The 26,163-nt window shown below is 45.6% G+C and overlaps 1 protein-coding gene across 2 annotated transcripts in view; it reads left to right on the forward strand.

The window, feature by feature from the left end:
• Nucleotides 1-4,271: 4,271 nt before the first annotated feature.
• Nucleotides 4,272-26,163, forward strand: part of MAN2B2 (mannosidase alpha class 2B member 2) — a 61,148-nt gene continuing 39,256 nt past the window's right edge. For both annotated transcript variants that reach the window (XM_075569718.1, XM_075569727.1), the window contains exons 1-10: nt 4,272-4,499; nt 8,216-8,362; nt 9,424-9,529; nt 9,925-10,097; nt 12,921-13,036; nt 13,837-14,014; nt 14,939-15,134; nt 17,122-17,312; nt 18,111-18,264; nt 19,487-19,608. In XM_075569718.1, coding sequence (XP_075425833.1) covers nt 4,374-4,499; nt 8,216-8,362; nt 9,424-9,529; nt 9,925-10,097; nt 12,921-13,036; nt 13,837-14,014; nt 14,939-15,134; nt 17,122-17,312; nt 18,111-18,264; nt 19,487-19,608 — 1,509 coding nt within the window. In that variant the 5' untranslated portion in view covers nt 4,272-4,373. The remainder of the gene's footprint in view (nt 4,500-8,215; nt 8,363-9,423; nt 9,530-9,924; nt 10,098-12,920; nt 13,037-13,836; nt 14,015-14,938; nt 15,135-17,121; nt 17,313-18,110; nt 18,265-19,486; nt 19,609-26,163) is intronic.

Raw genomic sequence — 26,163 nt, forward strand, 5'->3', positions numbered from 1 at the left:
CAACGTAGTCTTGCCCGTGCTCTCTGTTAGTGTACGAGTTGCCCACTATCACCCATCCTAGGTCGAGTCTTTGGGCGTATGGCGCGTTGTGGGGTCCGTTGTGCTGTTTACGGACTTTATGTACCCTCATGATGTCCCTACCGAGCAGCAGCAGGATCTTGGCGTCTTGTTCCACCGGCCGGATGTGGTTGGCTATTCCTTTGAGGTGGGGGTAATGGAGTGCCACGTCTGGTGTGGGTATCTCGTCCCTGTTTGTGGCCATGTGGTTGCACTCGATGAGTGTGGGAAGGGGCATGTTCACTTTGCCGTCTATTGAGCATATGGTGTAGCCATTCACTCTTCTCCCTGTGGTCTCCATTTGCCCTGCGCACGTTCTGAGAGTGTAAGGAGAAGCACCATCTTGTATGTTAAACATGTCGAAGAACTCTGACCTGACCAGTGATCGGTTGCTCTGGTCGTCGAGGATTGCGTACATCCGAATAGCCTTCTCAGGTTGTCCCTGGGGGTGCACTGCGACAAGGCATATTTTGGAGCAGGACATTTTGTCACCTTCTTTTCCGCAAACTTCAGTGCGCTGAGATGTGACGGATGTTGACTCTCCTTCTTCTTTCTCCCCGCCATGCTCCGCTATGGAGGATGGGTTCTTGAGTTGGTGGAGTGTCATCGCCTCTGGGTGTAACGCTGTCACGTGCTTGTCACTCTCGCACACTGTGCATTTGATCTCTTCCTTACAGTCCCTGGCTAGATGGGTCGTGGAACCGCAGCACTTGAAGCAAACTCCGAATTCTCCAAGTAACCTCTTGCGTTCCTCTAGGGACTTCATCCTGAACCCAAAGCACTTGTTGAGTGGGTGTGGCTTCTTGTGTATGGGACATTCCCTGTTTGGGTCCCTTGGTTCCTTGTCTCCGGCGACCGACTGATCGGGAGTAGTTTGGGCCGTGGGAGGCACGTCCGTCCTGCGGGCCGAGATGGGTGTTTGGGGGTTACCATATCTCGTCGCTGGTCTCTCGTTCTTCGGGCTGCTTGCACTGTATGTGGTTTGCGCACCTAAGATGAAACTGGGATCGTTTCTTGTCTTTGCCGCTTCGCAGATGAAGCTCACGAAGAATGAGAATGGGGGGAAGACAACCTGCTTCTCCCTTTTGTATTTGGAACCTTGTGAAAGCCACCTTTCTTGGAGGTTGAAGGGTAGCTTCTCCAGGATGGGTCTCACTCCACGAGCTGAATCTAGGGCGTTGAGACCTATTAAGGAATGGTCTTTCCTTGCGGACTCCAGTTCTTGCAGCAGGTCTCCAAGATCTCGTAACTTCGAGTAGTCTTTACTTGTGATCTTGGGGAAGCTCTCGATTCTTTTGAAGAGCAAATCCTCGACTGCTTCAGGGCTGCCATAGGTCTCTTCTAGCCTTTCCCACACTAGGTCAAGACCTACTTGGGGTTGATGCGCGTTTGCCGTCCGAAGTCTCTGCGCTTGCTCCCTGGATACGTTCCCCAGGAACTTGACTAACAGGTTGAGCTCTTCCCTTGCTGAGAAGTCCAAGCTGTCGATTGCGTCTTTGAACGTGAACTTCCACGTCCGGTAGTTCTCAGGGCGGTCGTCGAAGCTGATGAGTCCTGCGTGCACCAAGTCGCGCCGGATCATGTACTTGGCTATGTCTGTCAGACCTGAGACGTCGGCGCGTTTGCCCCGTTCTGAGGTAGTTGCTGGGACGGTCTGTGCGGTCGCCTCTTCCTTGGCGTGGACGCGTGATGGCTGCTGGCCAGTGTGAGGGGCTGTTTTCTCCCGCGTGGGTGTACCTGGATTACGAGCCTGTTGTGGTGCATCCGTGTGCGCTCTGGCGTGTGGATCACTGTTGCGGCTGTGGCTATCCCAGGCAGCGTGTGCCATTGACGGAGCAACGTCTTCTCCTCGTGGTCCTAGCGAGTCTTCGTTGTCTGTGGTGTCGCTCCCTCCGTGTTGAGATGGTGCGCTGGTGTTTACACTGAAGAGGCTCCTTACGTAGTCTTCAGTGCGTTGGGCTGGATCCTCTGAGGCTATCCGTCTGTACGGTAGCTCCCCGCCGTCCTGTCTCGCAGCTGCTTCCAGGACTTCGGCTTGGGCTATGGCGGCAGCGGCTTCCTTCTCTTGATTGAGTGCCTCTAGATCCGCGTCTAATTTGGCTCTTTCTGCCCTTACGGCTGCCTCTCTTCGACCATATTCGGCCCTGGCACGTGCGGCCTCTGCGGTGGCTCGCGCCTTGGTAGCGCTCGCGCTTGCGCTAGACGCGTGAGATTGCACTGATCTTGCTGACCTTGATGAGTGTCTGGATATGCTTGAGCGCTGCGATGCAGTTTCCAGCAAAAGGTCTTTTCTCTGGTCTTCGGCCTCAGTAATAGTGGTCTGCACGAAGCCGTCACGCTCCAGGTCAGTTGCCTCCTGCTGGTCGCGTTCGCTGAGGCTTTCCTCTGTGTTAATTCTTTTTAGGTAGGCGAGATATGTTTGTGACAGCATTTGGTAACGTTTGTGACTTGACCTCAATTGGGCTATAGCTTGCCTAATTTGTTTCTCCTGATCACTAGTGCTTGCAACGTTACATATTTCACGACCAGTGTCCTCCCAGGCTTTCTCTAACCTTTCGCGGTGTGCTTCAATGTCGCTCTCATATTTTTCGCGGGCCTTTTGTGTCAGTGTGACTGTCCGTTTAGGCCTTGCGCCTGCCTGCGCCTGTTGCAGTTGCGCAGCGTTCTCTGTATCTGAGAGATCGCTTTCCTGCGTGATGTCTGGTGAGGCTCTGAGTTCTGCCATGCTGTTGGTGTGTGTAGGCCTTTTGCCAGTGCGTGTGGCGTGCGGTCTTTTACCTTATCAGCGTAGGGCGTCTGTCTCAGATGGTGCCGAGCGGTGTCCTGCAGCGTGCAGCGTTGGGGTAGCTGTACTTACAGGTGTCCGTTGGCTCCTCACTGTGGGGCCGAGCAGCGGGTGGACTCAGACAGAGAAAAAGGCAATTAGGTTTGTGTGTACAGTCTGTTTGCAAAGCTGCTGCCTTGTGTGCAGGGTTGCTCGTGCAGTGTAAGCTGCTTGCTTCTCTGTAAGGTTGCAGGCTGTGTGCAGTTTGCTGTATAAAGCTTGCTGCCCTGTCTGGCAGAGTGAAGCTGCTGCTTGTCCTGGGGTGCAGAGACTATTCTGTTTAGCATAAAGTCTTTGAGTAGTAGCTCCTGTGTGATTCCCTAACACAGGTCTTTGTTTTACTGTTCTGTTTAAACTGCTGCTTGTTTTGCAGAAAGCTGTAGCAGTTTGCTGTATAGCTGTGTAGAGCTGCACTTTTGTAGCACGAAGGCTGTGAGTGATAGCTTCTGCGTAGACCTCTAATACACGGTCTCTCTCTTACTTTCCTGGAACCAGGGTCACGAATGATGTGTGAATGATTCCAGTAAGCTCAACTCATGTCCTCCCTCTTCCAAAGCATGACAAGTCCTTAATGTCTTTCTTAATTTTATTGCTGGATTAGAAAACACAGGAACTTGTGGGTGTAATGTAGGTAGAGAGTGCTTCTCTATGTGGGATGCTTCTGTGAGGTTAGACTATGGTAAGAGAGAAAGGCCTTACCAGGGGTGGATGCAGACAGGTCTGTACTCACTGTAATCTAGGGTGGAAAAGAAAGTGAGGGGCAGGGGTCACACTAAAGGTTGAGTGGGACTGCACTAACTGTCAGCAAAAGACAGGGGAGAACATGGGAAAGTCCATTAACTGGGAGGACTGGAGAAGCTGCAGTAGCAGTTCACTGATTATGTGCTCAGAGGCAAAAAATGCAACATTGTTGCATGTTACACAGGCACAGTGTGTGTATGTGGAGCCAATGCCTGCAGCTGAACTTAAGGAGCTGACAAGCAGAAGGGGGGTCGGGCAGGAATGTGATTCTTGTTCCATGACAGTTACCCTTCATTCCATCCTACTAGACAATTTGTGTAATTTCAGTCTCTGATACACAATATGAGCTGATTTACATACATGCAGAATTTTGGATTGCATAGGATCCACCATTGTGTATATGCCAGTGGACCACAACTTTAAAATTAAAGTGATATTATAATGTTAACTAACAGTATAACAATCATTGTTATGATGCTCTAGCATAACGAGTAATGTGCAATTGAAGACCAAACTACAATGAATGTTTCCACTGAAATCGGTTCAAGGTGTAGACAACTGTAATAAAATGTTATTTATGACAACAAAGGTGTTACACTATAACGCGTTTTAAACCGTTTTTCCCTTTCTGCTTTCCGTAGCTCTTACTGATCAGCTGCTGTGTGCAAGTTGTTACACTGTTGCAGCCCTGGCTCTGGATCCAGCTTCCCTCGCGTGTGAGAGAAGCTGCCTGCAGCACAAGCTGCAAGCAATGTGCATCACACTCTTTTTATTCGTCTTCATTTGGGGCTCTGTGACCCCCCACAAAGCTGATCCTATCCAGGTCTTCGTGATCCCCCACAGTCACATGGACGTGGGCTGGGTGTACACAGTGCAGGTACAGTACAGACTGCAGGATTCCGGGTGTACACAGTGCAGGTACAGTACAGACTGCAGGATTCCGGGTGTACACAGTGCAGGTACAGTACAGACTGCAGGATTCTGGGTGTACACAGTGCAGGTACAGTACAGTCTGCAGGATTCCGGGTGTACACAGTGCAGGTATAGATAGTACAGTCTGCAGGATTCCGGGTGTACACAGTGCAGGTACAGTACAGACTGCAGGGTTGCGGGTGTACACAGTGCAGGTATAGTACAGTCTGCACTGTAGTCATACTACTGCTTGCAAAGATGTGTACATAAAAAAAAGAGACCTGAATTGTTATTATCTGACAATATCCCCTTTCAGCTTGTAATATGTATGTATTTTATAGTGTGAATAGAATTGTACTTGTGATAGTATAAATTGGATTTTGCCATTGTGTCCGTATCCTGTGTACTGTACTTATTTGTAGCTACTGATTTATAGACCTGTCCTTATACTACTCATATACCCTGTAGTAACAAAATAACAGACCAAAATAGGGCCATGCGACCAGAAATACAGGAAGTACTTGGTTGGTTTCACTTTTACTCCTTGTTTGCTTGACTGTCACAAATACAACCTATAAATTATTATTTTTTCAATTAATTCACAGATTATTATTTTTCAGGACAAACTGTATATGCCAGCAGGTTTTTTTTTTTTAATACTGTAATATAAAAAGTGCATCTAGCATGCTACAAAGTGTAAAACTTCTACCAATGTATGTAATTGCAGTGTTGTAATCATTGCATTAGATTGGTTTACATTTGTACTTGCTTTGAGCTGTCTGTGAGTAGGGTTACTGGCTATGCATTTTAACCCAGGCTGTGCTGAAAAGCTGTGTAATGCGGCTGGCATAAGCTTATAATAGTCCATGTCAAAATGGATTTGAAGCAAAAGGTGACACTGTGTGCTCATTTGCATGTAATTTCCCAGAATCCCCAGCTTAAGTGGAAACACTGCACGCTAAGAGATAATGGTGAAAAGCTGGGTCGCAGACCTGTCTAAGACGTGAATGTGCTCACAAGTGACGTTTTCATTTGCTGCTTCTTGCTTTGACGAGTTTTTGTGAAAAAAGCCTGGTTTTCAGTGTAAACCTGCAGTCCCTTCTTATGAACTGACAGTAGTGACCCTGTTTCAGAAGTTTCCATCTGGGTTACTGGTGACATTAACAGCAACAAAATCACACATGTATATTTTGTATTTTTCAAAGATTTATCATTACTTTCCAAACATAATAAGGAGTGCTATGGTGTGAAATCATGATTGCCAACAGGAGGTTCGGGAACCACTAGGGGTTTGTGCCGTGTCTCCAAGGTATGGGAGAAAATATATATGTATCGGCGCATCCGAGGCAGTGTAGTGGGTTCCTGAGCCCCTTTGGCTCTGCAAACTGCACCTTAGCGTGGGTGGTATAACTGTCAATTACAGGAGGAGCTTCCAAAGTATCTCCCCGCAATGCTTTGCATCTACAGTGGCATGGCATTGTGGGGTGTGACTTTGGAATCTCCCACAGTAATTGGCAGCTATACCACCCACGCCTATGCTGTCTCCATGGCAAGGCAGTTTGGGGCCTTATTACTGGGATCGGTCAAACCGTTTTGTTAGCAATAGTTTGAGTAGGCCATAAGATTTATTAATTGGGGGTTCTTGACACAAATATTTTCTAGCAGGGGGTGCCCAATGTAAAAATGGTTGAGAACCACTGCTGTAAGACACTTTATGGCCCATTCAATTGAATAGACTATTTGATGCCTTAAGGCCGAGCACGTCTTAGTAAATATAGTCCTAAATGACTGAATGTTAAAGTTGGCAGCTATTTTAAATTACATGGCTCTACAATTTATTTGAAAACAATTTATTTAATGAAAATTTGGTATTTAACCCTTTGGGCGCCCCAAGAAATAGTCACTACGTCTTGACGTCTGCTCCTCCCAGGGTTCCCATGATGTCGTGGCCACGTCATGCCCAAGGAGGGCTTATTTTTTCAGCTTAGGAACCCAGGACAGGACATGGAAGAGTAAGACGCCTCTTAAGTTTCCAGGTTAAGAGCCGCCACGGTCACGTGACCACGCTTTGCCGGAGGTGCCTTGGCCATCTAAGTCACTCAAAAGGTTAAGCAATCCAGTAAATTAAACAGCATACAAAAGTATATGGGTGAAGGGGATTAGGTATAGAGGATGCATCTACATATATTTTTGGAGATCATTTTGTGACATAATCATAACATTTAGGGTATATCCTGTTCATTTATGTAACTATGTATTTGTAACCACGTATTATTTGTCTTAACTCTATGCCCAGGACATACTTGAAAACGAGAGGTAACTGTCAATGTATTACTTCCTGGTAAAACATTTTATAAATAAAATACAGCAGGGCTCTTCAGTTGGGGCCCACAAAGGGTCGTGATGTGGCACTTAGACACTCAGCTGCCTAAGCAACTTGTATGAAATTAGCAGGAGCTAAGTGTAATTTGTCCCACTGAAGCCCACTTGTAAGTTAAGGTAATGTAAATGCTTTCGAAATGTTCAAATACAGGTGGTCCTTTCCGTCGAACGCCTCATCCTATGACGCATTATCTGACGTTGAAACCGCTTATCCGACGCTCACCGCGGCGAATTAACATTGTACCTGCAATCCGACAGTCCGTTATCTGACGGCGGTTTGCGGGACACATTCCGGCGGATAAGCGAGGACCCACCGTATAATGGTTTTCAAGTCTTTAAGGGCATCTAAAATCACATTCCAATTAGCTTGTGGCCCTTCTACTCCTAAATGTTTTCTGATCGGGCCCCTTTGGAGAACCAGTTGAAGATCCCTGCCAAACAGTAGTAATTTGTTTCCCCAGATATTGGGGTACTTTATGTATTTCCCAGATTTTCATCTTACTACAGGTTTCCAAACTCTAAGAAACGTAGGCATTGTATCATAGATATAGCTGGTCAACCTCTCCGTTTACATCACAAAGGGAATTTAATTACCGACATTAATAAGTGACACAGGAGTATTTTATTTCTGAAATCTGGCTATCGCACATCTAACTGCCCAAAGGCCCAAAGTGTCTGAGAAACAAGCTTAGTTGTTACTTTGCCTGGATCTGTACTGTACCTGGATGCTTTGGATCCTTGGACAGCGTAACCAAATGTGTGAGAGTGCCTCTCTTACCACATGTACACCAGCACAGAGGCGATGAAGATGGATAGATTGCTTCACGGCCGGTTTATAACCGGCTCCATGCTATCTCTAGGCCTTGTCAGTAATTGTTGTTCATATTGAGTTTGTGGCTGCTATCTGTCAGATTTACTTCCTGTTTTCCTCATCCAGATTCACCTCCAACTCCCCCTCCCATGATGATATACAGTATGTATCCTTTTTAGTGTCATCAGGTGGGGATAAATAATGATGATAGACGGTGGAGGTTAATTTATTTTGGTTAAGGGGAGATATGCATAAAGATTAACACATGGTGCTATGTGGGAAATCCTTTGTTTTGAACTTTTTATTTATAAATTTGAAAGTACTTGTAGGAATCCAGGTCTTTTCACGTATATCTTTAAAAGATTTAATAGGGACTCCAGAAAGCATATCTTTGACTCTGCATACTTGGCTCTATCATTGTATTATGCATATGCACAGACAGAGCTCTTCATATTTATTGCTTGTCCAATATTGTTCTTGTTCCTTAGGAGAGCATGCATGCCTATGCTGCCAATGTCTACAATACGGTTGTGGATGAATTAATGAAAGGGAAACAGCGGAAATTTATAGTGGTAGAACAGGAGTTTTTCCGCCTGTGGTGGGATACGGTAGCTGGAGATTTGCAAAAGCAGCAGGTAAGTCTGCCCACTTTATAATTAGAACATGTTTTATAAGATAAGTAATCACAAGTGCAGGTTGTGGAAATAATCCGTTCTGATGTTTGTCTGTTGCATTGAACTCCAGATGGGAGATATTTGCATAGTTCATAGGCAGCTTATTTTTGCCTGTGTATGTAGTTTCAGTGCAATTGTGCAGCTCGAGCTGATTTGCATTTTGACACTACAGAGAACAGTAAATCCGTACAGGTTTGGTTTGGCGGATTTAAATGCTCAGCTTATCTCCCACCCTGACTATGAACTGAAAGATAACACGCAGATTTCCAACATTAATAAACACATTAATCCCACAGTAAAAAATAAAAGTAAACTCCTGGTTATTGGCACCTTTGATATGATGGGGAACTTGCGTTCTAGTTTCTCATCACTACGGTATGGAACATTGTGTGGGTCTCGGGAAGTGAGCATTAAGGTTTTGGTGACCTCAGGGTATTTGCAGAACAGGCTTAGGTAACATCGGTGAGCTGCCTTGCCACAGTGCTAATGATTGGTGCTGGGTGCAGTAAAAACAGCTTGGGAGCCCACAGAGGGAAACCGTGTGGGGCTCTGTTATTTTCAGCCTATTCAGTATGTGGTGATGCTGCTTCCTAAGGCTGAGTCCCCAGTGTCCGCGGCTTCGTCGGCGTGCAGAAAAGTGTGCTGGAAAAGAGTTCAGCTTTATTCAGATGAACAGACTCAAATCTCCTACAGCACGGTGAAGCAGCGTTCTAGCATATTGAATAAGGACCTCTGTGGTGCCTGACTGAGAATTAAATAGGAAAGGAGCAGGAGGCGTTGAGCAGTGTGATTGTTATGGCACTTGGGTGGATCACTAGTAACATTTCTTACCAGCACCCCCCCCCGCTTACCTTTATACATTCACTTATTTAATTATTACTCATACCCCTCTCTCCTCTTGTTTCTCATTCCCCCCCTCTCTCTATATATACACGTGAGCTTTGTTTGCTTTATAATGTGTGTTTCTTGTTAAACACATGACTGTGTTTATCTGATGTAGAGTCTCTCTGCCTTTGTTCCAGGTACATGAGTTGGTGCATGAGGGAAGATTAGAGTTTATTATTGGAGGTCAGGTGATGCACGATGAAGCGGTCACTGCAATAGATGATCAGATTTTACAGTTAACAGGTACACGTTTCTGACCTCCTAAATGAGTGTGTGTATGTATATAATATATGTATATGTTAGGCCAGGGTCGCTCAACTCCAGTCCTCAAGCACGCCCCCCCCCTCTCCTCCTCCCCCTAACAGGCCAGATTTTCAGGATACCCCTGCTTTATCACAGGTGTCTCAATGAGTCCCTGCTGCAGCACAGGTGGCTCAATGAGAGGCTCTGTCTGTGCACGGCTCATCACTCGACCTGTGCTGAAGCTGGGATATCCTGAAACACTGACCTGTTTGGGGGGGGGGGGGGTTGAGCACCCCTGTGTTAGGCCACTTCTACATTATGTGGCAGTCATTACATGTTTTCCTACAGGGATTTGTTGCATGGATATAATGCCGATGTTCCTTCTCTTCATGCAGAAGGTCATGGATTTCTGTATGAAACCTTTGGAGTGAGGCCTCAGTATTCCTGGCATGTGGATCCTTTTGGGGCCTCGGCTACTTCACCTACTGTGTTTGCCCTGGCTGGTTTTAATGCTCACCTCATCTCCCGCATTGACTTCGATGTAAAACACGACATGCAGAAAACCAAGGTAAACACCACTGCCGTAGTGAAAAGGTAACATTGACTCCTATGTGGTGAGGTAACAAAACATTTAAGTTTTTATTCTTTCGGAACGTTTTACTGTATACAGATAAACTGTTGGTTCTGCACCAGATTCTGAGGAATTCCATGAACATGTCGGGGAAAAGGCTCAGCATAGTCCAAAGATGCTGTAATGGCCCATTGGATAGACAAAGCACGGGTCCCTGCATTTGAATGGGACTCGCGCTGTGTGAATCCTACCGGGCTGCGGGTCCCATGCAAACGCAGGGACCCCCGCTGTGTTAATCCGATGGGCCATTACAGCGTCTATGCACTATGCTGCAGAGTGTTTGTGAGAAGCTTGTGGATTTTCCACAGACGCTGGTGCAAAACCGACCGTTGCATCTGTTCCTTACAAATGATGTGATGTGGATTTATTTATTTATTTTGAATAAAACCTGAAGATTTTTGGCAAATAGGTATACAGGAAACAAAAATCAACAGGTACATTGTTGAGTGATACGGTATACACACACGAGTTGCGTTTCTCTCCATTGCTAAATTACCATATTGGCACGAGATTTTAGAAAGGTTCCAGATAAACGTTCAGCCTTCCTCTTCGAATTTCTCGCTGAAATCCACTTCCTGCTCGTATAACAAGGATGCATACAGGCTCCATCCTGATCTTCCTGCAGTAAAAGGAGAATGTTGCATGCAATTTAAAAAAATAGTACCATTTCAGGTCTGCTTGATCTTTTATCAATGTAACAATGAAATGCTTTCATTGACGACAGTCAATCAGAGGCAGGTAACGGACATTAAGGGTTTTATTTACACTGCTCCACTAGAGATGGGTTACCTTTGCTAGCAGCAGCCACCCCGAAGCAGGATGATGGTGCATTTGAAATAGAAATGCTTCTGTTAAAAATGAAGGTATGACCTCTCTAGTCTTTTTAATAATTGTGTGAAGCAGAGCAGCACATTTTAGGTTTTAATCTAAATAAACATATGTAACACTTGTTCCTTGTGAACACAGATGCTACTACTGCTGTATATTACCTGTGTGGCTCTCAGGAGCCTAAGCCTCCACTCGGGGAGCCTGGGGTACATATATATATCTACCTCGTGGTGCAACGCCTCCACCTGGGAGGAATCCCGACAGGGCGGGAGAGGCCCCTCACAGGACTCAAACCAATGACACACACTTGGTATGAATAAACAAGAATAACTTTTACTGAACATGCATATAATCTTATACTCTATAAGTCCCAATGTCATTCACTCCCACTTTGGAGTGTATACCCCTTTCCCACCACCGTGTACCCCCGCACCGTGTCCACAGTATAATTCTGGTCCCGTGGTCAGCGCTGCCACTATGTGTGAGTACTCTGTAGTACACTCAGCGGCTGCACCTGGGCGATCAAAGGCTCTTCAAAAAGGATCCGACGACCTCCTGGGCAACGTCCGGTTCCACCAGCGCGGTGCTCAGTCAGGGCTGTCCACCGGAGTATGGTTCCGCTCTCTCTGCGGAGTGGGCCTGACCCCAAGCCTCGGAATGGGAAGCGCTGTGTCCCTAACTGTACTGCTGACACTAAAGGGGCAGGTTCCCTAACCTAGGGCCTGTCCCTGCAGTAACACAACCTAATATGTGGCTCAGGACCTAACTGGAGCCTAGGGGGCTGCTGGCCTAATGCTGTGGGTCACCAGTGGGATACCTTGACAAAGCGCTCTGTGAAGCGTGAAACGTTGGTGGGGCTTTTTTTGCCCTTTTCTTGTCTTCATGACCATTAAATAATTACATTTTCATGGGAAACGCCTGTTTATTTTTCTATGGATATTTGTTGTAGTGCTCTGCCATTCTTCCTTTTTTCTTTTTTTTCTTGTATGTACAAGGAAAACGACATAATAATTGTATGTATATTACACTAGATACAGGTAAAGGAGTACTCCAGTTTGCATTTTTTGTTTTATTAGGTGTTGGGGTCTCTATGCTGTTTAAATGTCTCTCGTCTCGCAGGCCAATAGGAAGCCGCAAAGGGATGACTTCATGGCTTCCTATTGGACCACAGGACGCAGGACTTTTAATGTTAGCCCCAACAAGCCCAGTTGGAGCTGCTACCTGCACAGGTACTGGCACTGGCTACGGGTGTGAGGTAAGTATCTCGGGAAGCAGGGGGTCCCCAGAGCTGAAATAATGTAGTTCAGCGCCGGAGACCCCTTGCTTCAATCCTATAACTAACATAAATAAACAAAACAAAAAAATGCCACCTGTAGTTCTGCTTTAATTAATGAGCCTAGACTTGGAAACATGAAGTCATCATAAACGCTTGTTTATTATGTATAGTAAGAGATGGGGGGCGCGGGCACTCGTTTACAACCAAAGGACATCAGCCTGGTTGCTCCTGAACAGAAGTATTAAAAGTGCAGCAATGGGATCAAAGTACAGACATCTGCACTGTGATCCACTCTTGTACACACCAATAAACCTACCGACTCCTTCACAAGCCTTGCAGAGTGCCCACACCTCCATCCCGTCGCGGTGTTATTTTGTATGTTAATGGTGAATGATATTTTATAAACCTGGAAAAGGGTTCCTTTGCATTGCCTTTCATGTTGCTTTTGAAGCTAATGGGCAAGTGAATGGTTGTATGGTGTTTACTGTTGGATGAAGAAGTGTTATTAAATGTTTTTTCTAGAAAAAGTAAAACTAATAATGAAACTGCTTTTTGTTGCAATTGCTAGGAATTTAGGCATTTGTACAGTATATACACCTTTTTGTTCATAAGAAGTATTCATTACATTTTTTCCCTTGTATTTGTTTGTGTCATAGAAACTTCAATTTGTGTGGAGAGGTTCTCCATCCTTATCAGACAAGCAAGAGATCTTCACTCATGTAATGGACGAATATAGTTACTGCACTCCCTCCTACTTACCATTTTCTGAGAGGTAAAGCCCTAGAATAAACAGAATTACACAAGAGCTGTTACACAATCTCCCAAATTTCATCCAGGTATATATGTTTTTTAAACCAGTGAATGAAAGATGACATAGTTAAAATATAATTCCTTGCATTGTATGGTTGTTGCTGTTTAAATAAAGTATAGGTACATACTGTACGTAGACCTAAAGCTGAAGGGTTTCTACTACACTGCTGATCATTTAATTGTTTGTATGTGATGCAGGGATTCATAGAAATACTTTTAGACCGCAGTACTCAATAATAATTGTGCTATTCTGTGCATGTAAACAAAGGGTGAAGTAAAGTCTGTGATATATTTTACTGTGACAATATATAATTTTTTGTTCGTGACCTTTTTAGACCATCAGAAAAAGACGCCTTCTAAATATACAGTCTACGGTAGAGATTGGAAAATCCCAGGGCTTGCATTCTCCCCCTAAGTTGCCAGCAAACTGAGAGAGAACAACATGTCCACCAGTAGCGTCACTGTATCTGGTCGCCATTTGTAATGCACCATTCTCAATGGACCGTTATGTTCCATGTGGTTGAGCCCAGCCCAGTCATAGTCTGTCATGATGTTTCAAAGAATTAGCGATTGATCAATATAAAATATCTTTAAGCTTCAACGTATTTTATACATGTTCGATAACACCTCAATAAAAACCTGTACAGCGTATGTAAAAGAGAAAATATTTTCAGTTTTTGGTTAAATTAACATTTTAAATGTCTAGTTATATTATTTACACTGCATGCATGTTTTGACTTCCATTTCTGCCCATCCTATTAGATCAGGATTTTATTGGAACGGGATTGCACTTTTCCCAGATCCACCTAGAGATGGTGTGTATCCAAACATGAGTCTCCCTGTTACAAACGACAGTATTCACCCGTACGCAGAAACGATGGTGGAGAATATTAAAAAGAGAGCCGCGTGGTTTAGGAGCAGTGATGTCCTGTGGCCATGGGTAAGGAAGTGTGTTGTTGGCACAACCATTTCTCTCTCTTTCTTCCAACACATCTTTTTCATGTGAAACAGGAAAGTATCACTTCTGCCTCCTCATATAATTAGAGCAATGACTCTCGGCACTGATTTATTTATAGACCACCATTTATTTGTAAATGGTTACAAAAAGTTAACCGATCTTAACGCTTGCACTGGCAGGGGGACCTGCAATGCATTGCAGGCAGTTTTAGGTAATAAATACTGGTATTTTATATTGTGCCATCCAGGTACATAGCGCTTTACAATACACGTGACATAATATTATAACAACATATAATGGGAATAAGCGCTTCAGACATGAAACAATAGGAAAAGGAGTCCCTGCCCTGAAGAGCTTGCAATCTAAGTATTAAGTGGGGAGAACTTACTGAGACAGAAGGAGAAATTCATATTCCTAAAGTTGTGGCTTGGTAAAGGCCACACAGTTTCACCAACTCTAGCAGCATTTGAGACACTGATGCATCAACATAACATTTATATTTTATGTGAGAAGTATGAAGTCCACAGTGACGGCACCAATATGGAAAAAGTAGAAAAAAATTACATTTTATTGCAAAGCAGAATTAAGGAGACAAAGAAACAAGTTAACGTTTCCGATCGTGTTGCTTGTTTTTGTCTCCTCGCTTTGCAATAAAATGTACGTTTTTCTACTTTTTTCATATTAGTGCTGGGGACTTTTTCTTTTCATGATTTTTTGGGGAGGCTAGATGGTGTTTCCTAGTCCTTCGTACACGTAATGTCTTCTAGTCTATTCTTTATTTCTCTTACTATTGGTACTTAATATTTTTGCATTATTATTAAGCTGTTCCATTTTTTTTTATGTTGATAGTGCATTTTATATGATGTATAAAAAAAAATGGGTAATAATTTTGGTTACAATTTGTAGGGATGTGACAAACAGTTCTTCAATTCATCTGTTCAGTTCGCAAACATGGATTTGTTACTGGAGTACATAAACAAGCATGCAGAGTTTGGAGTGACACTGCAGTATGCTACTCTCGGAGATTACTTTAAGGGAATTTATAATCGAAACTTGACTTGGGAGGTTCGAGATAACAAAGATTTCCTTCCATATTCTTCAGGTAAGCTAGATGGTGTTATAGACCCACTGTCTTTATGTCTTCTTAAGTCTCCCAACATACCACTTAGATTGTAAGCTCTTCGGGGCAGGGATTTCCTTTCCTATTGTCTGATTTTGCGACGCTTATTGTATTATTATAATTCCCCGTATTGTATTATTTGTGAAGCGCTGAGTACACTTTTGGCGCTTTATAAATCAAGACTTGTATAACAGGGTATGTTTCATAAGTACCTGTTTCTCTCCACATAGTGTATCTGCTATGTAAGTCCTGTTAAGTTCAAGGCATTAGCAGGTTAATCTATGGGCCAGTGACCCCCCCCCCCCCTTTTGCTTCCCTTGAAAGTGAAGGAAGGTAAGTGGTGACTCATGGCCTGTGTACAGCCCCCTTGTAGGTGGGTACAGTCCATGAGCCCGCCCCTTCCAGAGTTTTCTAGGGGAGTAGCCAAAAGTTAGGAGTCTTTTTCTTCAACTCTTCAGAGAGTGAGGACAAAGAGAGGTTCTTTTCCTCAGCTCCTCAGAGAGTGGGGTGAGGAGAGAGAGGGTCCTTGTCCTTAGCTCCTCAGGGAGAGAGGACAGAGCTGTCAGACTTCCCCATGGCGGGGCAAGCATGCTCACTCTAGGCTGGCTGGCCTAGAGACCACCAGGATCAGAGCTCTACTGACGGTATGTACCCTCCAGAATTCCTGGGGCTAGTGGAGAAAATGATATGCTGCAAGGAAGAGCTACTGCAGCAAGCACTACAATAAATCCGTTCGAAGATACCTCTGCCTCTGGTGTCATTTCCTGGGCAGGAGGGGCAGCTGGAGGCGCTGAGACCAACCCAGAAGAACCCAGAGATCTGGCCGAGCCAGTCCTGTTCCTGTCTCATTACCATCTAGCAGACCCCTTAGTACTCCTGCAGCCTACAGGTAGAGCACCACACACCTGGTAATACGCCTATTCCCCAGCCTGTGTCCCTCAGTGAGGTTGGGGGGGGGGGGAACCGTGTTACACATACAATACTGTCTCGAGAGTAACTGTTTTCGCACGGAGAAGTGTATTTCCAGACTATAGTATCGTTTAATTGTACAGAAGAAGTGAGAACCCTCACTGAGCACAGAACACCATTCCATTCCCCATATACAGATGGCTTTAAAGAAATACCAAAAGACAAAAATCTTCCGTGCTACATCCAAGATGATATAGTTAAATACTTATCTGTTGTTTTTCTTTTCCTGAGTGAGGCTCATGTAGTTATATGGTGTGGTGGGTTTGAGTTCTGAGTTTGCAGGGGCTGTGTGTATTTAAGGAAATAACACATTAAAACATTGTAGCACAACAGTCAAGGGGAGTGCAGAGATTCGTTGTATGTAACGTTTGTGGAGTTTTTGGAATTGGTGATCCAAAACTGTCTTGTGGAAGTCCTAAAACAAAGCCCAAAAAGGAAAGATGAATGGGAAAAGCAGGTTGCCTTTCACGTACAAAAGGCCATTTTCAGACCGTAGTGAATAAGGCTCTTGGTAACTTGGTCCTTGTACTAAAAATCAATATGGGAATGCTTTCGAAAATACACAATCTGTTAAAGAAAATCTACATTCAATCTATATAATAAAATGTTGAAATCAGTCTTTGATGCAATTCATTCACTAACATGTACTTTTTAGAGGTGTTCTGGTGCTACTTATTCATTGAAGGATCTTCCTATACTCCAGAGGAGTTGTCAGTCAGTAGGCGATAGAAAATAATAGTCAACACACACAACCTTTATGACGAGGTACAGTGGTGGGCAACTCGAATCCTTAAGGGCCACAGCCAGGTCAGGTTTTCAGGCTACCCTGGCACAGGTGGCTTAGTCAACGACTTGTGCTGGTGTGTAGAGCGCTTTCAAAGCCAGTCCCATGTACTATATGATTTCAGCAAAAATTAACCCCTCCAGCACAATGGGTATGAAATCAATTGCATTTAATTAGTGTTGTGCTCACACAATGTACATTTTCACTTCTTTTCAGACTTTTTCCAAGCATGGACAGGGTTCTATACATCCCGCAATGTGTTAAAAGGCATAGCACGTAGAGCCAGCTCGTTGCTCTATGCGGGGGAATCTGCTTTCACACGGTATCTTCTGAAGCATCCGTCTGGCCCTGTGTGCAGAATGTGGGCAATGAGGCAGCTGCGCGCCCTGCGATGGGCAGTCTCAGAGGTAAAGGAGGGGCATTGTTGAAATGTGAATAGGTAACCCTTATCATTGCCGACGGGTAGGATCTACGCTGCTATTGCTCTGTAATCTGCGTTGATGATTCCTGTTCTGGAAAAAGGGAATATTGATCAAACCAATGACCAGGGGAGCTCCCTGTATGGAGAAGCGGTGCAGGAGGCTCGATAAATCATCCCTGCAAACCTCACAAGCCACAGGAGGGGGGGCAGGACTGTGTGTGTGTGTGTGTGTGTGTACAGTATGTGTGTTTGAGTATAGAAGGTGTGGCCAACTCCAGTCATCAAGGGTCGACCAGAAGGTCAGGTTTGAAGAATATCCCTGCTTCAGCACAGGTGGTTCAGTTGTTCACAGAGCCCCTTTTTGAGCCACCTGTGCTCACCTGCTGGAGCAGGGATATCCTTAGAACATGACCTGTTAGTAGCCCTTGAGTACTGGAGTTAGCCACACCAGTTGTATATAATATATACATACACTCAACTATATATTTGGGTGTTTTCTAAAGTCTATGGGATGGGCGAGATATTTCTATACCCCTTGAGAAATTTGGTGGCCTCTTGTATTTAATACAACATTTTGCAAAGATGAGACCAATAGGGACATTTCTTAACCCTCAATATTCAGTTTTATTTCTGCGTAGTTATTGTAAAATAATGCATCAAGTAAATAATTTCAACTTCCTGTCGATCGACTTACAAATGTGCTAAGTTGAAACTATTCTCCCTTATTTAGTTCAGGGCAGAGATTTTCAGTTGAAATACAGCAGTAAGTGTTTTCCGTTTCTAGGTCCAGCATCACGATGGGATAACGGGCACAGAGTCCCCAAAGGTTAGAGACATGTATATGACAAACTTGATGCAAGGAATGACGGGAGTAAAGAAGCTTATGGAAACCATAGTTCTGCATACGTTCAACTCTGAAAAGAGCAAGAATGGAGATGGTATGTATTCCTTATTCAGCAGAAAGGTGATTTTTTTACTTTTCTTAATAGTGCAATTGTTGAGAGATCAAAATGATCCTAGTTGAAATCAACTGAATATGTGTATGGTCGAATTTGGTTCATTACTGATTAGGATGTTCCAGATGTGTATAGTAATTGTTCCAATTGTCAAAATGTTTTTTTTATTTTTCTGCTTTGTATTTAATGCCATTAATAAAGTGGAGCTGTCCATTAAACATTTTAATTCAATCAACCAATCGTGTCTGATATAAAGGTCCATGTGCAGTATCAGTGCTGGATATTTATGTGCTCAGGACCCTACTTGCATCTGAGGGCCACGTAGTTACAATGCAACCACCAAATGAACTTCGGGTGCCTGAAGTATTGCAGCCACCTAGAGCAGGGTCTCTCAACTAAAGTCCTCAAGCCTCCCCCCCCCTCTCCCCTTGTGTCGCGCTCCCCCTACGGCTGCAAATGAAGGCTCGGGGTCATGTGACGTCACATGACCCACAGCGTCATTTGATGACGCGTCTCCATGGCCATGGGCGTCAAATGACGCAGCGGGGTCATGTGACGTCACGTCACATGGCCCGCTGCGCCATTTGATGCCGCGTTGTCATGGAGACTAGTGGACACGGAAGCCGGGTAAGTGAGCCGCGCCCCCCCAGTTTGTGTACTGCTGCTTTAGACAAACACGTTCCTCACAGTGCAGGTCTCCTCTAGTACAGAGGTACAAAGCAGAGCTCTACTCACAAGTTCATGGTGCAATGCTCCATTTAATGTGACAGCCAAGAACATCGGGAAGACGACGTTTCAGGTCCCATATGGACCTTTCATCAGGTGACAGGTCAATGTGGGACCTGAAAAGTTGTCTTTTCACTGTTCTTGGCTGCCACATTAAATGGAGAATTGCACCATGAACTTGTGAGTAGAGCTCTGCTTTGTACCTCTGTGCTAGAGGAGACCTGCACTGTGAGGAACGTGTTTGTCTATGTTGTGTTGGCTGCACAAGCCGGATTCTCCTCGCCTGGAACTGTTTCCCCCACACTTTGGAATTGCCGTTACTTTAGCCATGTCATTTATGTACTAGGTTGTGACATTGCAGTATAAGGCTACTAGGCCATTAATACACTACATAGGGCAATAGTCAATTGGGTCCTTTCTGGTTTTCTCCTTTTTTATCATTTGTTTTACTTATTTTACATCTTTTAATCATCCATAGGTCTAATAAATATTACTGTGTACAACCCATTGGCATGGGACATTACAACATTTGTGACTGTGGCGTTGAATTTCTCTGTTGTCGCAGTGTACGATGAATTTGGCCAACCAGTGCCAGCACAGGTACGTCACTTCTCTGTTTACTTTGGCTTTGACAAAGTCCTATTGGTGGACGAAACGCGTCAGAGTTACCTCGTGGCAGAAGGATTTTTGTTATGCACCGAATAAACAGCCTATTTTTCCGATTTCGTTTTGGATTTCCTTGATTGTACCCCTATGGCAAGCTGTGAACCGCCGGCTCCTTTTCCCTTTCACTTACTTTGGCTTTTGAAAAGGATTTCTTTTTGGCTGTGTTTCTTGATTCACTTCCTTAGCCTTGTAATGGTTTCCTGAAAAAGTGACAGAGGTACTGTACTGTACTGTACATACATAGTTTGATCCGGGGTTTATGTATAATATTAGTGCAAAAAGGCATATCTCATAAAAGACATGGTAAGGCCCAGATATACTAAACGGTCCTAATCATGTATTTCAAGTTCCTTGGGGCACACATGCTTAGCATTGTTTAGTAAATCTGGGCCTTATTGCCTCTCTACAGTATTTACTGTAAAACTCCTTTGCTGCACTGCCCTTCATGGCCTCCAGGGGGCTCTCAAATAGAATTTGCTTCATTTAAACATAAATTACTCATTATGTTGTGGGACTTTTTTGAGACCAATTCCTCAAATAACAGCAGCCACATCCGTACCTCCCTCTTTTTCTGCCCAGTTTCTTAGCATACCTTTGTTCCTTTTTACTTCCTTTAACTTTAATATTCTTATTACTTTGTAGCCAAAATGTCACTAATCAGTTCATGTACTTCCTATCGCCTTATACAGCAACATCCTCCATCTGGTACTCTTATTTATTCATTTAGAAGAAGCTAATTATTTTACTCCTTGTGCACAGCCGCTGTCCACACACAGATCTCGCTATTTATGCACTTTGTACTTCTTGCTGTCTTCACTTGTCTTTATCTTAATCTCCATTCATCTGGCCAAATCAATGACTCCTAACCTTTCTTCCTTCCTATTCTCATTCTTTTATCTATCAACATTATTTGCATTGGTCTTCTATGTTTGCATATTCTATCCCATTGTCATTCTTTCTAACTATCCCTTCAGCAAAACAAAGTGCCATTCTCTTTGCTGATTACCCCATTGTTGACATTTAATGCCTAGAAAGGTGTTCAAATCTCTGCACTTCGTCTGTCATATCTGCAAATTGAAATGTATCTTTGTAGATTTTGCCATTACTTGTTCCTTTTTTATATTTTTACAATAGCATGCAATCATTTTCTCTCTCACTACATCCTCAATACTCCTATCTAACTCCGTGTCCATTTTGTCTTTCACCCACTTGCTATTTTTATTCTCTTGGGAAATTTACCTTTAATACTTGTTCGGCTGATTCATGTTGGTTAACAGCTGGTAAAGTAGAGAATATCATTGGTTGGAAATAATGCATTGTGAAAAAATAGATATTTTATTTTTTGACTGTCTTTTATTCAGTTAATTTTATTTTATTGGCTAAATTTCCTCTCAGAATGAGAAGAGTGAGCTGCTAGTTCTCAGGGATTTCAACTACTATTGGCTTGACCCTAAAAACAACAAAATTCAGATACAACTCTACTCACTTAACCTAATGCAACTAATTTTCCAACCCAAATGGACAAACCTGAAATCTCACAACCATTCCTTGCTAGACTGGATTGTCTCCTCTAGTCCCAGCAGAATCCAATCCTCTGGCATCCTTCTTGACATTTTCATTGACCATGCAATAGTGTACTGTGTAAGGAAAATTAGATCACCCCAATCAAGCCCTAAAGTTCTCTTCATTAGAACATTTAGGAACTTTAACCCACAACAGTTTCTGCCTGATCTTACGAGCTGCCCTTGGTACAGAATTGACTTAATTCCCGACCCCGATTCTGCACTCAACTATTTCCAATCCGAGTTCTTAAAACTCTGTGATACCCGTGCTCCACTACGCAGAATAAGAGTACGAGGGGTCCACCTTCTGTGGGTGACAACCGACCTTATAGCGCTCTACCATCTTAGGGATGCCTTGTGGAAAAGCTACAAAGTAACTGGCACTAACAAGGATCTTAATAACTACAGATGCCTGCAAAATATGTGCACAAGGCAAACAATTGATTAACACACATTCCCAGCTAGCTCAAACTCCCACATCAGTAATATATATGTAGCCCTGCTTCCTATCACTAGCAAGCTGCTACTATGTGCTGTGTTACCTGCTGGCTCACAGGGTCTAAGTCTCTGCAACGGAGAGCCTGGGGTGCGCGCAATATCTCTAACGGGTGCAGCGCCTCCACCTGCGACAGATCCCGGCAAAGGGGGAGTGAGTCTTCGCAGGACGTAAATGCAAGAATTACACTTACACAGTCAAGTTCTAAACCAATCTCGTTTACTGGCAGGTTAAACTCACGTTACATTAAATGCCATAACATTCCGGTATACGGGTACACAGTATATTTCACGCCACGGCGGACGTCACCATCTCCTGGCGCCACGGCGGACGCACCACAACTTGCGCCTCGGCGGACGCCAACAATAATCCCCACACCCGCCACCGGGTGATCCCACCCCGTGTCCAATCCTTACTGCTTAGTCCTCCCGCTCACAGCAGGCCCTATGTGTGTGTATGGGTGACTGCGCAGCCACTATGTCTCGGGTGAATGAAAGATATAGTTGGTGCACTTGATGAAATACCTGCCGAGCCCTCCGGGGCTCGGAACTGCCACGATCTTCAAAAAGGGTCTGTGTGTGTCGACACCGCTCTATCTCTCTCTCTCTAGGGTCCGGGGCGCTTCCACCCAGACTCTGGCAACTCCAAAGGGGTCTGATCCCAGACCTCCTTCTCGATAGAATAGTCCCGGTCAAAACCAACAGTACTTAGGGGGGGCAGGAACCTGGCTAAGGCGATCCCTAGCGCAGCTTGTCTCTAAGGTGACTCAGGGCTAGCTGGGCCTGGGGCACCTGGCCTGCGCCGGGGTGGGTCAACCTCCCCTCACAGTCTCTCCGTCTCCTCTCCTCTCCAATCGGCTCTGACTCCACGTGCGCGCAAACACTGCCTATATCTCTGGCAACTCCTCCACTCATAGGCTAGACTCGCTCACCTGACCCCCCCCCGCAGGCTGCTGGGTCAAGGGACTGCTCTCTCTCCTGCCAAATGCACTCTCCTCCTTCGCGGGCTTTTGTAACTATTCTTTGCAAGCGCAACCTCCCGTTCTTTGGGGTGAATCAGGGGTCACGGCTACATCCTCCCCCCTGTGGATTCCAACTACCCCGCTTGGACAATGATAACAACACAACCATTTCTATAATGAAAAACACTAATACATTGGTTTCTCTATCAACTTGTACATTTCACTGAACATGATAATCACTGATTGAACCCGGCTGCGAGCCCACTGCTGAGACTCATAATGGGGTGCCCCAAACTGATCGTAAGCCAACCTCGTGGGAGGTTGGCCAGCTCTTTGGCATCTGCGAAATGGCTCTTCCGCTACCTCTTTGGGGGAGTAGCAATTCTCATCGGGTATTTCCAACTCGGCCCTTGAGGGGCGGGGTAGGTCTGTAAAGTCTCTTTGTGGCACAAAGCACGGGCTCTGGGGATCTAGCGGCGGACTCACTGGAGTCAGTGTCTCTGTCATGGGGCCAAGGGGCTCTTTGCCCGTAGCTCCTCCGGGAGATGCCCCCGCGGCCGGAAGGCCCCTTTGAGAGGTTCCTTCCTGTGAATCTTCCAGACTTTCATGTCCTGATGACAGTTCCCCACTCAGGGGAGATGTAGGCCATTCTAAGTCTCCTTCTTCTATTTGGGGAATGGGGAGCAGATGATTTCGATGCCACGTTTTTATCCAACCCTCCGAGTCTTTTATCCGGTAGACTGGAAGACCAGGCATTTGAGAAACTATTTCGTACACCCCTTCCCGCCAACGGTCAGCCAACTTATGTTTTCCCGGTACTCCCAGGTTGCGGAGCAGTACGGCATCGCCAGTTTTAATGTCTCTATGTTTTACTTTGTGATCATAGCGCCTTTTGTTCCCGGCATTCAATTTTTCGCTGGATCTCTCGGCTTGCCCATAGGCCTTCTGTAGATTCTCTTGCAATCTTTGTACATAGCGAAAATGGGTGGAATTGTGCACCCCATCGGTGGAGACTCTTAATTGTATATCCACTGGCAGACGGGCTTCATGGCCAAACATAAGAAAGTAGGGTGAGAACCCGGTAGATTCGTGTCGGGTGCAATTATACGCATGGACTAGAGTTTCCACATGGCGACTCCACTTAGTCTTGTCGACACCTGTTAGCGTGCCCAGCATGTCCAGCAGAGTGCGATTGAAACGTTCGGGTAAAGCATCCCCTTCTGGGTGGTAAGGAGTAGTACGGGACTTTTTAATGTGCAAGAGGTTCAGTAATTCTTTTATCAGTTTACTTTCAAAGTCCTGTCCCTGGTCGGAGTGCAGACGTTGAGGTAGCCCATAATGCATGAAATACTTCTCCCAGAGCACCTTAGCCACCGTAATAGCTTTTTGATCTTTGGTCGGAAAGGCCTGGGCGTAGCGGGTATAATGATCAGTGATGACCAGCACGTTCCCTATACCATGGGTGTCGGGTCCGATGCACAAGAAGTCCATGCAGACTAAATCCATAGGTCCCGTACTCTTTAGATGGCCCATGGGGGCAGCTCGGGTGGGTAGAGTCTTGCGTTGGATACACTGCACACACCTTCGACAGTGATGCTCCACGGATTCTCTCATTTTTGGCCAAAAAAATCTATCTCTCACTAGTCCGAAAGTCTTGTCTACCCCCAGATGTCCGTGTTCATCATGGAGAGCTTTCAACACTAAGTATTGTAGTCGTTTTGGTAACACTAGTTGGCGGTGACCCGGATGGTCAGGATACTTCACCACTCGGTACAACAGCCGATCTTGGATTTCAAATTTCTCTGCCTCCCGCATCAGTATACCTCCGACATCCCCCGGAGTCTGGCGAAGCAGGCCTCGTCGCTTTTGTCGAATGGCATCACGGATAGTCCCTGCGACCGGATCTTGTTCTTTGTAACGTACCATGTCCTCCCAAGCAATGATCTGATCGGGGGTAACATGCATCCCACTTGGGTCACGATAGGCTTCAGGTATAGCGGTAGAGGTGCACCCTAGGGAGTCAGCCACCCGTAATTCCGAAAAGGCTACTTGCTCATCTATGATGGCTGCTGTGCCACAGAGTGTTCTTATTCCGGGCCCGGGGATCTCTTCCCACTGATCTTCGTCGGTGGTAGGGATCAACCCCGGTCGCCTCGACAGGGCGTCAGCTCCAATGTTCAATGGCCAGGTTTGTATTTCAAGGTGAAGTTGTAATTGAAGAGCGCGGCCAACCAGCGATGTCCGGTCGCATCAAGTTTGGCTGAGGTCATGATGTAGGTGAGAGGATTATTGTCGGTGCGTACTTCGAACGACACCCCGTACAGATAGTCCCGAAGTGTATCCACTATGGCCCACTTAAGGGCCAGGAACTCGAGCTTGTGTACCGGATAGTTCTGTTCACTGACTGTGAGACTGAGGCTGATATATGCTACGGGTCGCAACCCCTCGGGATATTTTTGATGCAACACGGCTCCTAGGCCGCTCAGGCTGGCGTCCACGTGTAGGATGTAGGGGTGGTCGGGATTGGCGTAGGCCAAGACCGGAGCAGCCGTCGGGCTCTGCTTCAGGTCGTGGAAGGCTTGGTCGCACTCGGGGGTCCATTTATCCCCGAAGGGCTGCTTGGCAGAGTGGTTCTTTTGGCCCGTTTCAGACGGGTATATGTGGAGCAGGCTGTTGAGGGCTTTGGCCCTACGTGAATACCCTTCCACAAATCGCCGATAGTAGCCGCAGAAACCCAGGAATGAGCGCAGCTCCCCCACATTCTCTGGGCGAGGCCAGTTAACGACAGCTTCTATCTTAGCGGGATCAGTGGCGATTCCGGCGCCGGACACTGTGCCCTACATACATTACTGAGGTCCGGCAGAACCGACATTTGTCCAGGGAGAGTTTGAGGCCTTCTTCGGACAGCCTATCCAGTACCTTCAAGAGACGATTCTCATGTTCTTCCAGGGTTTTCCCGAAGACTATGATGTCATCTAGGTACACCAGGCACTCTCGGGGGTTGAGGTCACCCAATGTCTTCTCCATTAATCGCTGGAAGGTGGCGGGTGCTCCGCATATGCCTTGGGGCATGCGGGTGAACCGATAAAAACCCCAGGGGTAGACGAAGGCTGTCTTTTCTTGATCCTCTGGGCTCATAGGGACTTGATAGTACCCAGACCGTAGATCCAGCACGATGAACCACTGGCTCCCGTGTAGGGTATCGAGGATCTCTTCTATGCGAGGGAGGGTATACTGATCCGGCACCGTCCGATTGTTCAGCGTTCGATAATCTACACACAGCCTCACAGTTCCATTTTTCTTTCTCACCACCACTATAGGGGAGGCTTGGGGCTTCGGGATTCAGTGACAATCCCTGCGGTTTCCATGTCGTGGATAGCGGCCCTCACATCCTCCACATCCCTGGGAGCGAGTCGGCGAGAACGCTCTCTGAAGGGCTTCTCATCCATCATGCGAATGGTGTGCTGGGC

The sequence above is a fragment of the Ascaphus truei genome, chromosome 1, assembly GCF_040206685.1.
Source record: "Ascaphus truei isolate aAscTru1 chromosome 1, aAscTru1.hap1, whole genome shotgun sequence".
Lineage (NCBI taxonomy): Eukaryota > Metazoa > Chordata > Amphibia > Anura > Ascaphidae > Ascaphus > Ascaphus truei.